At 39.0% G+C, this 13,088-nt stretch overlaps 1 protein-coding gene across 2 annotated transcripts in view; it reads right to left on the bottom strand.

The window, feature by feature from the left end:
* Nucleotides 1–13,088, bottom strand: part of LOC107731631 (zinc finger CCCH domain-containing protein 3-like) — an 82,032-nt gene that overhangs the window by 67,316 nt on the left and 1,628 nt on the right. For both annotated transcript variants that reach the window (XM_016542766.1, XM_016542767.1), the window contains exons 2-3: nt 9,703–11,158; nt 8,818–9,014 (exon numbers count right to left, since the gene is read on the bottom strand). In XM_016542766.1, the coding sequence (XP_016398252.1) occupies nt 8,818–9,014; nt 9,703–11,158 (1,653 nt within the window). The remainder of the gene's footprint in view (nt 1–8,817; nt 9,015–9,702; nt 11,159–13,088) is intronic.

Raw genomic sequence — 13,088 nt, forward strand, 5'->3', positions numbered from 1 at the left:
ACCTTCATTTAAAAACTGCATGTTGTGTTCACTTGTGTTATCTTTTACTAATATTTAAATTTGTTTGATGATCTGAAACATTAAAGTGTGACAAACATGCAAAAAAAAAAAAGAAATCAGGAAGGGGGCCAACACTTTTTCACACCACTGTATATATATATATATTCATTCATTTTTACGGGGGTTTAAACTTTTTGAATTGGATGATCAGGGTAAATTGTACTTATTTTGTCTTCTGGGAAATATATAAGTATTTATGTAGCTTCTGAAGTCCTGTACTAAATGAAAAAATATGATTGTTAAACAAAATGAGAAGAATTTACACATCATCATCCTGTTCAAAAGTTTACACTCCCCGGCTTAATGCACTTGTGTTGCTTTCTTGAGCATCAGTAAATGTTTTCACCTTTTGTAATAGTTGTGCATGAGTCCCTCAGTTGTCCTCAGTGTGAAAATATGGATCTCAAAATCATACAGTCACAATATGCAGAAGATGCTGGAAAACCAAAGAATGTGCAGGAGCAGGAGGATTTTTCTGAAGAACAGCAGGCAGTTGAACTGCTCAGGACCAACAAGGGACTCATGAACAACTATCACAAAATATAAAAACAGTTGTGGATTATCCAGGAAATTACACATAGTATTTTTTACATTCAAGGGTATGTAAACTTTTGAATGGGGTCATTTTTATAAATCCAGTTCTAATTTTGTCTTGTGGAGTATATTTAAACATCTGTTATGTGAAATAGCTTATTCAGGACAGTACTAAATAAAAAATAACATGCAATTTTCATGATCCCTACTGATTCAAAGCCTGTGGCAGCCTCAGGTCTCTGTGTGTGTTCACCAGCACAAAAAACATCTGCAGGTGTGTGAGTTCTTGCACATGTAAGTTTACTTTGTTTTCAACCAAGTGTACTTTTAAATAGGCTGAATAAATGTGAAAGAAGTATACTTTAGCATACTTTCAAAAAGAGCACTTATTACGGAAATAATGCACTTCAAAATAATATACTTTAGTGTGAACTGAATGTAATGTTTTGGACACTGTTATTTGCAATGCAATTAAAATGTCTTACACTTTCAATATATATCAAATGGAATTTGTTGAACTTTAGAGTGCTTTTTGTCCTACATTTATATATGTAATTTATAAGATTATAAATAAGTTTACTTTAAAGCTCGACAAAATATCATTAAAACATAATGATTTAAAAAATATTTTAAAATAAATATTTTAAATTGACATTATTACAAACAGAGCTTTTTTAAAAGTGTACTTAAGTGTGTACTTAAGAAACAGTCATGAAAGTGTAAACAAACTTTAATATTAATATTGTTGTGACGAGTGGGGGCGGGGCCGAGAGCCGTGGGAACGGAGCGAGGCCGGTGGAGTAATTGATAATAAGAGGCAGTTGAACTGCTCAGGACCAACAAGGGACTCATGAACAACTATCACAAAATATAAAAACAGTTGTGGATTATCCAGGAAATTACACATAGTATTGTTTACATTCAAGGGTATGTAAACTTTTGAATGGGGTCTGTGACGAGTGGGGGCGGGGCCGAGAGCCGTGGGAACGGAGCGAGGCCGGTGGAGTAATTGATAATGAGCGACACCTGCACCACTCACCGGTCTCGAGTCTCACGGAGGAGCTCCGGAAGGATAAAAGGGAGGAGTGACGACCGGGTCGAACGAGAGAGGACCAGGCCTGGAGTTTATTTTGTGTTTTGTGTGCGACAGTCGTCCGCGAGAGGCTGCCGCTTTACTTTCGTTTTGTGTTTGTTTATTTGATTAAAATTTTGTTTAAGTGTTCGCCGGTTCCCGCCTCCTTCTTCCCGTGACTACGAACGATGTTACATTGGTGCCGAAACAATCTCTATATTACATGACTACACCAAATGTCGCACTATTTTGTGTTTGTTTATTTTATTAAAGTTTGTTTAAATGTCCGCCGGTTCCCGCCTCCTTCTTCCCGATCTACAAACTACGTTACAGGGTCATTTTTATAAATTCAGTTATTATTTTGTCTTGTGGCGTATATGTAAACATATGTTATGTGAAATAGCTTATTCAGGACAGTACTAAATAAAAAAATAACATGCAATTTTCATGATCCCTCTTATTTTGTTTCTATTATTAACATTTGGTGGTGGTGGTGGTGGGGGGGGGCAAGTTCATGTCATAGCTTGCCAGATGTTAGGGTTCCCCCAATTACAAAATCCCAATTTAACTCCCGGTTGCCAGGATATGTGTATGTTTATTTACATTGACCGAGTGTGTGGTTGTGCCCTGAGGGGTGAGGCATTGTGCTAATCTATGGAAAAGATACTTTGTACCTATATAAAGTGACAGAATGTAATGCATGAAGATAAAAATCGGGGGAAAAAATAGATGATACAGGATGAACATATACAAACCCTTCATAAAACATTACCTTCCTTACACTGCACTTCACAAGAAACATAATACATGCTAAACTTAACTGATACCCCTGAACAAATTTTGTCAAATGACCTGAACTTCTATAGATATCACTTGCTTGTTGTATAGGGAGCAATGAACACTATGTAGGGATCCTGTGAATTAGGCTGCAGCTATGAATAGATTAAAATACCTCTACACACTTCCTCCAAATTGTAAAGATATTTTGTGAGTTAAAGATGTAAATGATAAAAGATCATAAAAGCTCTTTCATACAAAAATACAAAAAAGTAAAACCTAAAAGTTTAATGTTGCAAGCCTATATTTAGCTGCTGTTGACACTTGCGTGTGTGGCCACCATATGCATGTGTGTAAACTTTACGTGAGCTGGTGAGGGACGGCACCATCAGATCGAGTGGAAAATGACAGCGAGATCAGAGCTGTGAAAGACCGGACAAGTGATTTATGGGCAAATAAAAAGGTGCAAATATTGTACAGTAATAGGACCCCTATGGATGTAGTCAGGGCTAAGGTGTGTATATGGGCGTGTTTGTGGAATTGCGGTAACATGACTATGCGAGTATGCATTTACGAGAAGAGTGATGTGTCCGACTCCAGCTTAATCGTAAACCTTCCATATCATTGCCTGAGCAGGTCAGCATGTGCATGCGCGTGAGCTGAAAAAGATACATGCTGCCCTTTGATTTACACATTAAAATACCAATGGTTTGCAGAGGAGATGTTAAAACGTTGACCTGAACACTGTGTATTTGTGTGTGTGGAATGGGAGGGGGTAGGGTGGAGGTGTACATACATCATACCAAATAAAGCCACAGCAACTCTCCCTTAAGTTAATCACTTAAACACATGGGAGAGAGGCTGCCTACACAAACATGCATGAGGGGGAGATCTGAAGCCACAGGCTGTTAAATTACCCACATAAAGATTCTACTTATTCCTCTATACTAATGAAAAGGAACCATTAAATTTTTTTTTTAATTCAGAAAATTTTGAATTCCGAAAAAAGTACAAGTAAATAAGTAAATAAATAAACAAACACCTAAAGTAAGATTCTGGAGTTTTTTGGTCTGTCCACACTGAATGCAAAGCTGTTGGGTGACAAGACAATAACAGTCAATAAGAACAGAGATATAGTTATATGGAGCAGGATTTTGTATCAATTAAATTTCAAGTGAGGCAACCCAGCAAAAAGCCATAACAATTGAATCAGTTGGCAAAATGCTTGTCAGTGCTTGCCATTTGTCATATATATATATATATATATATATATATATCACCCCTCTAATGCTCACCAGGGTACATTTATTTGATAAAAAATGGTCTTTTAATTTTAATATATTTTAAAATGTAATTTACTTCTATGAAGGCAATGCTAAATTTTTAGCAGTCATTATATTAGAAGTGCACTTTTGATCATTTTAACACACCCTTGCTGAATAAAAGTATCAATTTCTTAATATGAATGAATGAATGAATGAATGAATGATCATTTTACAGCCCCTGAACTTTTGAACAGTAGTGTACATGAGTAACTGGCTAGTCAAAAAGTAAAGGCTTGCTTATAACAAAGTAGAAGCTTCATGTACGTGTCAACATGTTTAAAGTTATAGAATAGTATTACAAAAAAATAAATAATACTAAAAACCCATATTTGTCAGTGAATCTGCATCACTTACACAACCTATGCACAAAATCTTTAGTTAGCTTGCAGTCGAGCTTGGACTATTTAAATATGTTGACCACTGATATAATTTGAATGTTGCTTGATATTACTGATGAACTACAAATTTTTTTTCTCTTCCATATCAAAAAAAAATGAAGATTGTGCAACTACTGTTCATGATTGTGAAAAGCTAAAAAAACTGAATCCAACGCAAGGGAAGACCTCGTACGGATGTAAATGCATCCACAAATATATGAAGCTGTTCTGTAGGGAGTGAAGACTAATCAGTCCACACTAATGGCGCTTTTCCACTGCGTGGTACGACTCGGCTCAGCACGGCACGGTTCGGCTCGGCACAGTTTGCGTTTCCACTGCAGTTCAGTACCGCTTTAGATTGGGCGGGATTATTCACATGTCATTATAGTTGCGCCGCCTCTACTACCACGACTCCTAAAAAAATCGTTTTCATTCCGCGTCGCCCCATCAAGCTCTCGCTGGATCCGCTCCTCTGCTATCAACGAGAGACAACAAAACTTTTTGGTTGTTAAAAAAAGGTGCGCTCGTTCCAAACAGTTGCGTTCGATCCTTCGCTGGCTGTGCTGATTTAAATCTAGCGGTTCTTTTGTGTTTGTGTCGCAAGTTCAGTGACGATTCTCTGATCAGCAGAGTTTACACGTCACGTTTTGGTAACGGTACGGTTCACTTGGAACCCCAACCGAGGTGGTACTAAAAAAAGTACCAGGTACCAGGTACTGTACCTAGTGGAAAACCCCCAAAAAGTGAACCGTACCGAGCCGTACCGTGCCGTACCATGCAGTGGAAAAAGCGCCATAAGTTGCCTTTCATTTGTCTATGAACCCTCAAGCATCCTAAGCCAAAATTCCATTGAGACGCTTCAGGCGGCTTCATTTCCTCTCTTCTCCTTTTCTCTCTCCCTCTCATCTCCTCACTATTGTGTTCTGTCATTTATCTATTTTATGGGATTATCGAGGCGCTTCTCCCCTGCCCGCAATTCATTACGCTCCTAACTGCTCACTTAGGTTTATGCCCCTTTAAATCCCCCAACAGAGAACCAACCAGCCTCGGTAAACAGATAGAGAGGGAGGGAGAGAGAGAGACATGTGGTGGGCACTCATCAGAGAAGGAATTAAGAGATGTCACGCGGCGGTGGCCATGGCAGTGAGGAGAGGCAGTTAGTTGTGGTTTTTAACGCGGCTGCCCTCTTTCTCCTCATTACTAATTCAATTTGCTCTTTATTAGCCACTCTTATCTCCTGCACAGAGTCCCTCTGGCTAACCCCTCCATCACCCGCCCTGTCTTTCCCGCTCGCCCCCTCTCTCTTCACATCCAACCCAAAGAAGCATCACCTGGCTGGAACAAGACAAAACTTCCTATTACATGACCTTGGTAAGAAGAGACACAGGTAATTTACAGGTATGCAAAAGGAACAAAGTTTTATGGTAATACTGCTACTCTAATGTGTGCAGAAACAGAGCGCAAGCGATTACAGTGAGATTGTGGATGGGGCGGAGGGGGTGGAACTGGCTGTAAAAACAGTGATTGCTTTCCATCAGGTTGGGCTTATATTCTCCAGTTCGTTAAAACAATCCAATTTGCAAAGGGATAATTACGCATTAGCTCCTTTTTATCTACTGAGCGAGAGCGCTGGCAGGGTTTGATAGTGTAGCCGTATTCGGCGTGCCACTGCTGCAAATTACCCGCTATCGGCACATGTACACCATCACGGCCCGATTGGGCAATTAATTAACTCCTCCTATCCCCAGCGGATACGGGCCATCACACCCAAACCTACTCCCTCTTAAACCAATCAGGCTGCTGGGAACATGCTGCCCTCTATTGGGGGTGTACAGTCACAGCCAACAGACTTAATTCATGATCTTTCATAATTAGGAAATGTCAGACGAAGAAATACCTTTGTAGGAAGTAAACAAGGTAAAATGTGTTCAACTGTACTAAAGTCTATTAAAAGACATAAGCTATCAGAAGCAGAGAAGCTGTGAATTTTGCAGCAATATTATCACATAATATTCTCAGGGGCGGACTTACCCATTAGGCAAAGGTAGGCGACCGCCTTGGGCCCCCAAAAGCCAAGGGCCCCCTAAAATGCTTTTCATATAGGATATGCGCATTAAGCGCGGACACGCGAACGTTTGCTGTTTACGGTGTTTATTACCACGACAACCGTCCGAGTCAGTGGCGCCTGCAGGTGTACGGCACTGTGCGTGCCATGAGCGCTTTTAATAGCTGAAACAGTAGTATAAGCTTTTTTTGGGAAAAGGGGAAAAAAGACGGGCTGTGGACTATATTTGAGACCCATGCAGGGTTTTAATCCACTTCATCCAACGCTATTTTGTTCTCATCTGTGAGCATGCTCTTGATATATGTATTTTAGGTGTGTAAATGTATAATTGCCTTTTCATTATTTTTTCAGTTTTATTTAAATTTGTAGTTAAAACAACTAAAAATAAATGTATTTTAAAGTTTAGAATTAGACAGCCTTTGCACACAGGCTTATGCTGAAAACAACAAAATGGAACCTCAAGGTTGATCTAGGAAAATGTGTGCAAATGTATAGGGCCCCATTCCTATATTTTGCCTGGGGCCCCCAATTCACTAAATCCGCCCCTGAATATTCTCACAATATTCCATGCAGGCCTAGTGATGGCTGATAATGGAATGGCTCTCATGGCACAGTACCATTATGGATCAGATTATAAAATCCAATAGACCTGAGTCAGGGTATCGCAATGTTTAATTTTTGACGGGAATAAAAATGAGGCTGTGAGAGACAGAAGTACAGGGTGTACAATGGGTTGTACTGTTGTTTAACAACATACCAATTGTTCAACTAATAAAATGTTGTTCCAAAAAAAGCATCATAACTTTACGACTGACACACTACGACTGAGAATCACACACTACCAGACTTTCACGTTGTTTCAAACACAACAAGCTCACACAGAAATGTGTGCTTTGTTGATAGAATACGCATGAAAAATGAAAACAACTTGTGTTCTAAAGCTAAAAAAAAAATCTAACATATTTGATATTCCGCCAACTGCACAGAATCTATGGAAGCCCGTTTCCACCACTGAATTAAAAAAAGAAAAAAAGAAAAGGTAATTGAGACTTTTTATTTCATAACTCTGACTATTTTCTTGCAATTGAGAGTTTACATCTCACAATTCTGACTTTTTTTCTCAGAATTGTGAGGTATAAACTCACAATTGCGATTAATAAAGTCAGAATTGCAATATACTGTATAAACTCTAGTTTGTATCTCGCAATTCTGACTTTATATCTAGCAATTGTGAGTTTACATCACACAATTCTGAGAAAAAGTAAAAATTACGAGTTTATATCTCACAGCATTGTGAGATATAAACTCACAATTGTGAGTCATGAAGTCCAATTCTGAGGAGGGAAAAAAAATGCTTTTTTTTCAGAATTAGGTGTTTATACCTCACAAATCTGACTTAGTAACTTGCAATTGCTATAAACATCGCATTTCTGAGAAAACGTCACAATTGCGAGATATGAAAACAACTGTGAGAATTATGACAAAGTCGCACTTACCTTTTTTATTTTTTTATTCAGTGGCAGAAAAAGGGCTTCCATAAGAATCATGGTCTAAAACTAAAAAAAAAAAAAAAAAAAAATTGTCAATGTAGTGTGTATATAGATATAGGTAGTATAATCATCTCTATTAAAAAATATATATTTTATTATTTTTTAAATTTTATCCAATGACAAATGTTTTTGTTCAAATTGTATACAAAAGTGAATTCGTCATGTGGTGTTGAGATGATGGCCAATGACCAAATAGTTTGAGGTAGAAATGTGGTTATCAGGATCTCTAGGGTGAAAAATGAGATTTCAGAGGCAAAGCCTCTGGAGGAAGTCTGAGGAGAGCTTACAGATATTACACCACTGACTTAGGTGACAAAGATCTCAACGCATCTGCTGAGCTGCCGGAACTGTCTGTGCCCATCATGCACTATGCAATTTTTTGTGAAATCTGTCAACTCTGACTGCACAAAATCTGCAGACTGGACAAATCCAGACTGAAAAACAAGCCAAATATCTGGGCAAAATTTCTGTAGTGTATTCCAGCCTTAAAGTGTATAAGAAATAAGAATAATTAAGATGCAAAAATAATAAAAGGTTAAACAAATTATTGCAATGTGCACACTTATCAATATCAAGACCAAAATGTGGGCCTCAAAATGGTATATTAAACTATTTAAAATTACATATCAGAACATGTAAAAACATATGAATAGAATTTTTTTAAATTAAATTCCAGGGTTGGGCTGCGACATGAGGGCACTCCACGTACCACTGATCTAGTCAGCACAGCCAAGTCTCTGAGACTGACAGGAAGATTTCCATGATTTCATCTACAGTAAGACTTTATTTTCAGGACAGTACCCAGTGTACTGTTCATCTCTGCTGCAGTTTTGTGTTTCCATGGGAACATAAAGCCCACCTCAACCTCTCTCCGAGGAATACAAACAAAGCAGCGATAATTAATTTTCCAGAGACCGTTTTGTGTTGATTACTAATTAAACCAATTAGTCACAGCGGGGGTAAAAACAATCAGTTCATTTAAAAAGGCAGAGGTAGAGTTGCATTGTGTTTTGAGAGTTGCAAAGCATTTTGTGAATGTGCAGTCATAGTAACTGACCTGATCTTGAGGTCCCGAGTGAGGTGGAGGTGAGAGAGAGACGGCGGAGCTTGTGTCTGCCAAATGAAACCAGCACTTTGGGCTGTGCTCGCCTGGTATTGGTTGGACTCTTCACCGGAGTGTGTGTCCGTCTCCGCAAAGAATACCGGCTACTTAAAGTCTGCACAATGGGGCTGTATCTTCTCTCTAAGGAGGGACTGTATATAGACATATATAAAACATACACGAAATGCTGTAAGAATTTCTGAAAAAAAAAAAAAGTTTTTTGAAATGTTAGCATGTTACAGAAGTCAATAAAAAGTACATGTTTGCTTTGTTTGATTGACGTGCAAAGGAAATTTAAGGAAATTTGTGCTGCCATCTAGAGGAGAGTTTAAGAACAATATTGCCACAACCTATGAACACTTGCAACTAGCAATCATTCTACACTTTAAAAAGGTCATATAATACACTGGGTTTCTACAGTTTGTGATGAAACATGTTCCAGGAAATTTCCATGTTTTAGCTTTTTTGTGTTGTCAATTTTAGAATTGTCTATGTCAGCTTTATCACATAATTTGATATTTGACACAAATACACATTTTTTAAACTTACTTGTGTTTAATAATTCCACTAATAAAACATCATGCATTTCAGGCAAGTAGTGTTATTCGTTATCAGTCCTTTTTTAACAGGACAGATAACTACTCCTGCAAGAGGAAAAATATATCTGTCTATTTTATATAAAATAGTATAAAAATGTTATATCAATTTATCAGATTTTGGCCATAGCATGATTGAGTCGGCCAGAATTTTAATACCGGTGCATCTCTAAAATTAATTCTGCCTTCTCACATCCCCTTGCATAATGGTATATACATCACAATCTTAAAGCAGAACTCTCACCCGCTAGCAGATCTTCTGATGATCTTAGTTCGACTCCTGAGCTTGAAAGCACCAGCTGACAGTGGGGTGGTAGTAGGGTTCATGTAGGTGGGGTTTGAGGACAGAGCAAATACCTTTTCCCCCTTTTGACCATTCTTGTTAGCTGTCCATTGATAGACCGTGCCCTTATGGGTAGTCCTAGAAATTGAGCTAGATGCATTTGCTGTTGCGCTTTGTCCAGCCGCTTTCCAGCGATAGCGGCTGGCATGGTCAGCATGGGATGTGGAGGCACCTGTAGCTTTAGACTTTTTTGATAAAGTTGTTAAGGTTGTGGCACATCTCTTTTCTTTCATTGGTACCTCCAGTCCACCTTGAGATGTTCTTACAGGGACTTTAAGAGATTTGGGTGAAAGGGGCTTGCGTGGCGTTTTCGTTAAAGCGTTTGTTTTCCCAGCTGTTGACGAGGAGCAAGAGGAAGACACCCAGGTGTACTTTGAGGTCTTAGGAGCTCCGAGGGAAAGATTAGGCTTGCGAGACACCTTCTTATTGGAGCTGGAGACTCGTTTGACAGTAGCTGTCCCAGGAGAGGATCCAGAGGTCACTGGCTTAGGTGTGCTTTTTATGTTTACCATCTCTTGGTTTTTCACCCAAGTAAACCGAGATTTCTTATGACATGGCGAGGCTACACATGTCTGCGTTGAGTCTAGCTTAAGCTGAAGCTTTGTGGGACTTAAGGAAGCCTGAGACTGAAGGTTAGAGGTGGCAGAAGAAGCCATAGTACAATCTCTATTGGCTGTTGGCATTACAACAGTGCTATTGGATAAGGCAGCAGTGGAAAGGTGTGGTTTGACTTGAACAGGAGCTGAAGGTTTGACAGATGAAGGGATAGAAGGATTGTTCACAGCTGAGGATGATTTCAAAGTGTGTTTTATCTTCATTTCAGGGTCAGATGTTGAAGCAGAGTCAGTTAGTGTACTGGTAGATGAGCAGCCATGATCGTTTTTTCCTGTTGAAGGTATAAGCACAGTCCTTTTTTCACTTGCTTCACTTTTGCTCTCCTTTGAAGTCTCACTTTGGACATTAAGTGAAGATGTTGTAGATTTATCTGTGATTTGTTCAGCTTTCAACTTTTTAAATAAAACACTGTTGTTTCCAAAAGGTCCAGCACTATTCCCAGTAGCAGCATCACCAGATGTAGTGATGTGATGGTGAGGCTGGTTCAGGTGGTCCACAGCTGGATGAGACACATGGCACCCAACTGTCCTGTTGCTCTTGTTGTTAAGTGAGTACGTTTTCCTCCAGCTGCCAGAAGAATGAGGCGCATACGGTTCTGGCAGTGATGAATATGATTGTGTGTAGTATGAGGCATGACCCCGACTCTGGCCCCGGCCCCTCCTTGAGCCATGTCTGGCACGACCCCACTGCGTAGAACTTGAGGGAACATCACCATGAGTACTTTTATAGTCATTAATGAGGTCTGCAAAGTAAAGATTAAGCGTGTAAGGTTAAGGTGAGACTAATCTGAACTGACCTGATTATTTAAAAATGAGTGAAATTGGCTTCAGTAAATGCAAGGTCTGTAACAGAGGTGTGGCCATCTCTTTTCACTACACTCGATTCCAGAAGACAGAAAAAAAAATATATATTATTATTTTTTAAAAATTAATAATAAGCTGAGGAACCTTGGGAACAGAGAGTCTGATTAAATGTTAAACCTTAGACAGAATATATCGACAAGAATGTCAGAAAATTAAATAAAGTGAAAAATATAAAGTTAAAAAAATAATAATTTTAAAATCTTTTGAATTTTAAATAAGTGAAACAAATATAAATCTGAATAATTAGAATATAGTTATTAAAGTTATTAAAGAACAAGATGGCGCCGCAAATGGCAGCCACAACGCTGAGCTCCGAAATTATTCTTTGGTTTTTGTTTGTTTGTTCTGTGTTTTGTAATTTTTCTTCTATAAGTTTTACCAGAGACAAACTCCTTAACATTAAGCAATACATCCCAGACAATATTTTTCCGGTTTTTGATTATTCGGACGTTTTGTTGGACATTCTAGTCTTAGGTACAGCTGTGTTGTTCAAACGCGCGTACAGACGCAGAAGAGGGAATCGCGCCGGCACCCTGGTTAAGCTCCGCACGAGTGGCTTTTGAACTGCGCCCCCAAGCATTCATCTCGCGAATGTCCATTCCCTTCTTAACAAAACGGATGAACGTCTTCTCCTTACCTGCACCAACAAGGACTTTTCAAACTCTGTTGCACTGTGCTTCACTGAAACCTGGCTGAGTGAAGCCATTCCGGATAATGCGCTTCATCTGCCGGGCTACCAGCTGTTCAAAGCGGATCGCATCGCAGATTTAAAAGGGAAAACGAGAGGTGGTGGATTGTGTTTCTACTAGGGATGTGCGCGACGACTAATTTGACTGACGTTTAAACGAAAGTTTTGTATCCGACTAGTCGACTAGTCTAAAAGCAAGAAACCCCCAAAAGATGGTAAGAAAAAAAAAGATGTAACAACGCTGAAAAAGGTATGCTATCCTAACTTAGAGGCACTCTTCATAAACTGTAAACCTTTCTACTTGCCGCGGGAGTTCTCCTCTTTCATTCTGGTGAATGTGTACGTTCCTCCGGACACGTGCGTGAGCGCCGCGATGAAACAGCTGGCCGAACAAATAACTGAAATGGAGCAAAGGTACCCAGACTCTATTTTAATCATTCTTGGAGATTTTAACAAATCAAATCTCTCCCGTGAACTGCCAAAATACAAGCAACACATCACGTGTCCCACCAGAGACAGCAATATATTGGATCACTGTTACACAGCAATAAAGGATGCATATCGCTCTGTCTAATTATAATAAACAGCTCCAGTAATATCATTACTTCAGAGTTATGTGCCTCTAGAAGCTTGCGTTCTGCAAGTGAACGGCGTATTATTGTGCCATCTCAAAGAGGCACAAAATCACTTTCACTGACTTTTTCATTAACTGTTCCCTCCTGGTGGAATGACCTGCCCAACTCAATCCGAGCAGCTGAGTCCTTAACCATCTTCAAGAAACGACTAAAAACACACATGTTCCACCTTTATTTGACCCTCTAACTCTAGCACTTTCTATTCTATTTTAATTCTACTTTATCTATATTAAATTATAATTATCAGATAAATGAACAGAGGCATTCAAAATGCTCATATACAAAAATGTGTGGCATTTCTAGGGCTGCACGATTAATCGAATGCGATTGTCATGCGCATTTTGATAGTAATGCCGGTTCTGTAATCAGCAGGAAATCATCATCACGTGCTTTCAGATGGAGCAGAATTTACTACACATAGCCGTAGTTCACTGACAAGTTACGCAAAAAAATCGCAGACGATTTTATTGCACGATTCTGAAATCG

Source organism: Sinocyclocheilus rhinocerous, unplaced genomic scaffold, assembly GCF_001515625.1.
Source record: "Sinocyclocheilus rhinocerous isolate Xijiao unplaced genomic scaffold, SAMN03320098_v1.1 scaffold1180, whole genome shotgun sequence".
Taxonomy (NCBI): domain Eukaryota; kingdom Metazoa; phylum Chordata; class Actinopteri; order Cypriniformes; family Cyprinidae; genus Sinocyclocheilus; species Sinocyclocheilus rhinocerous.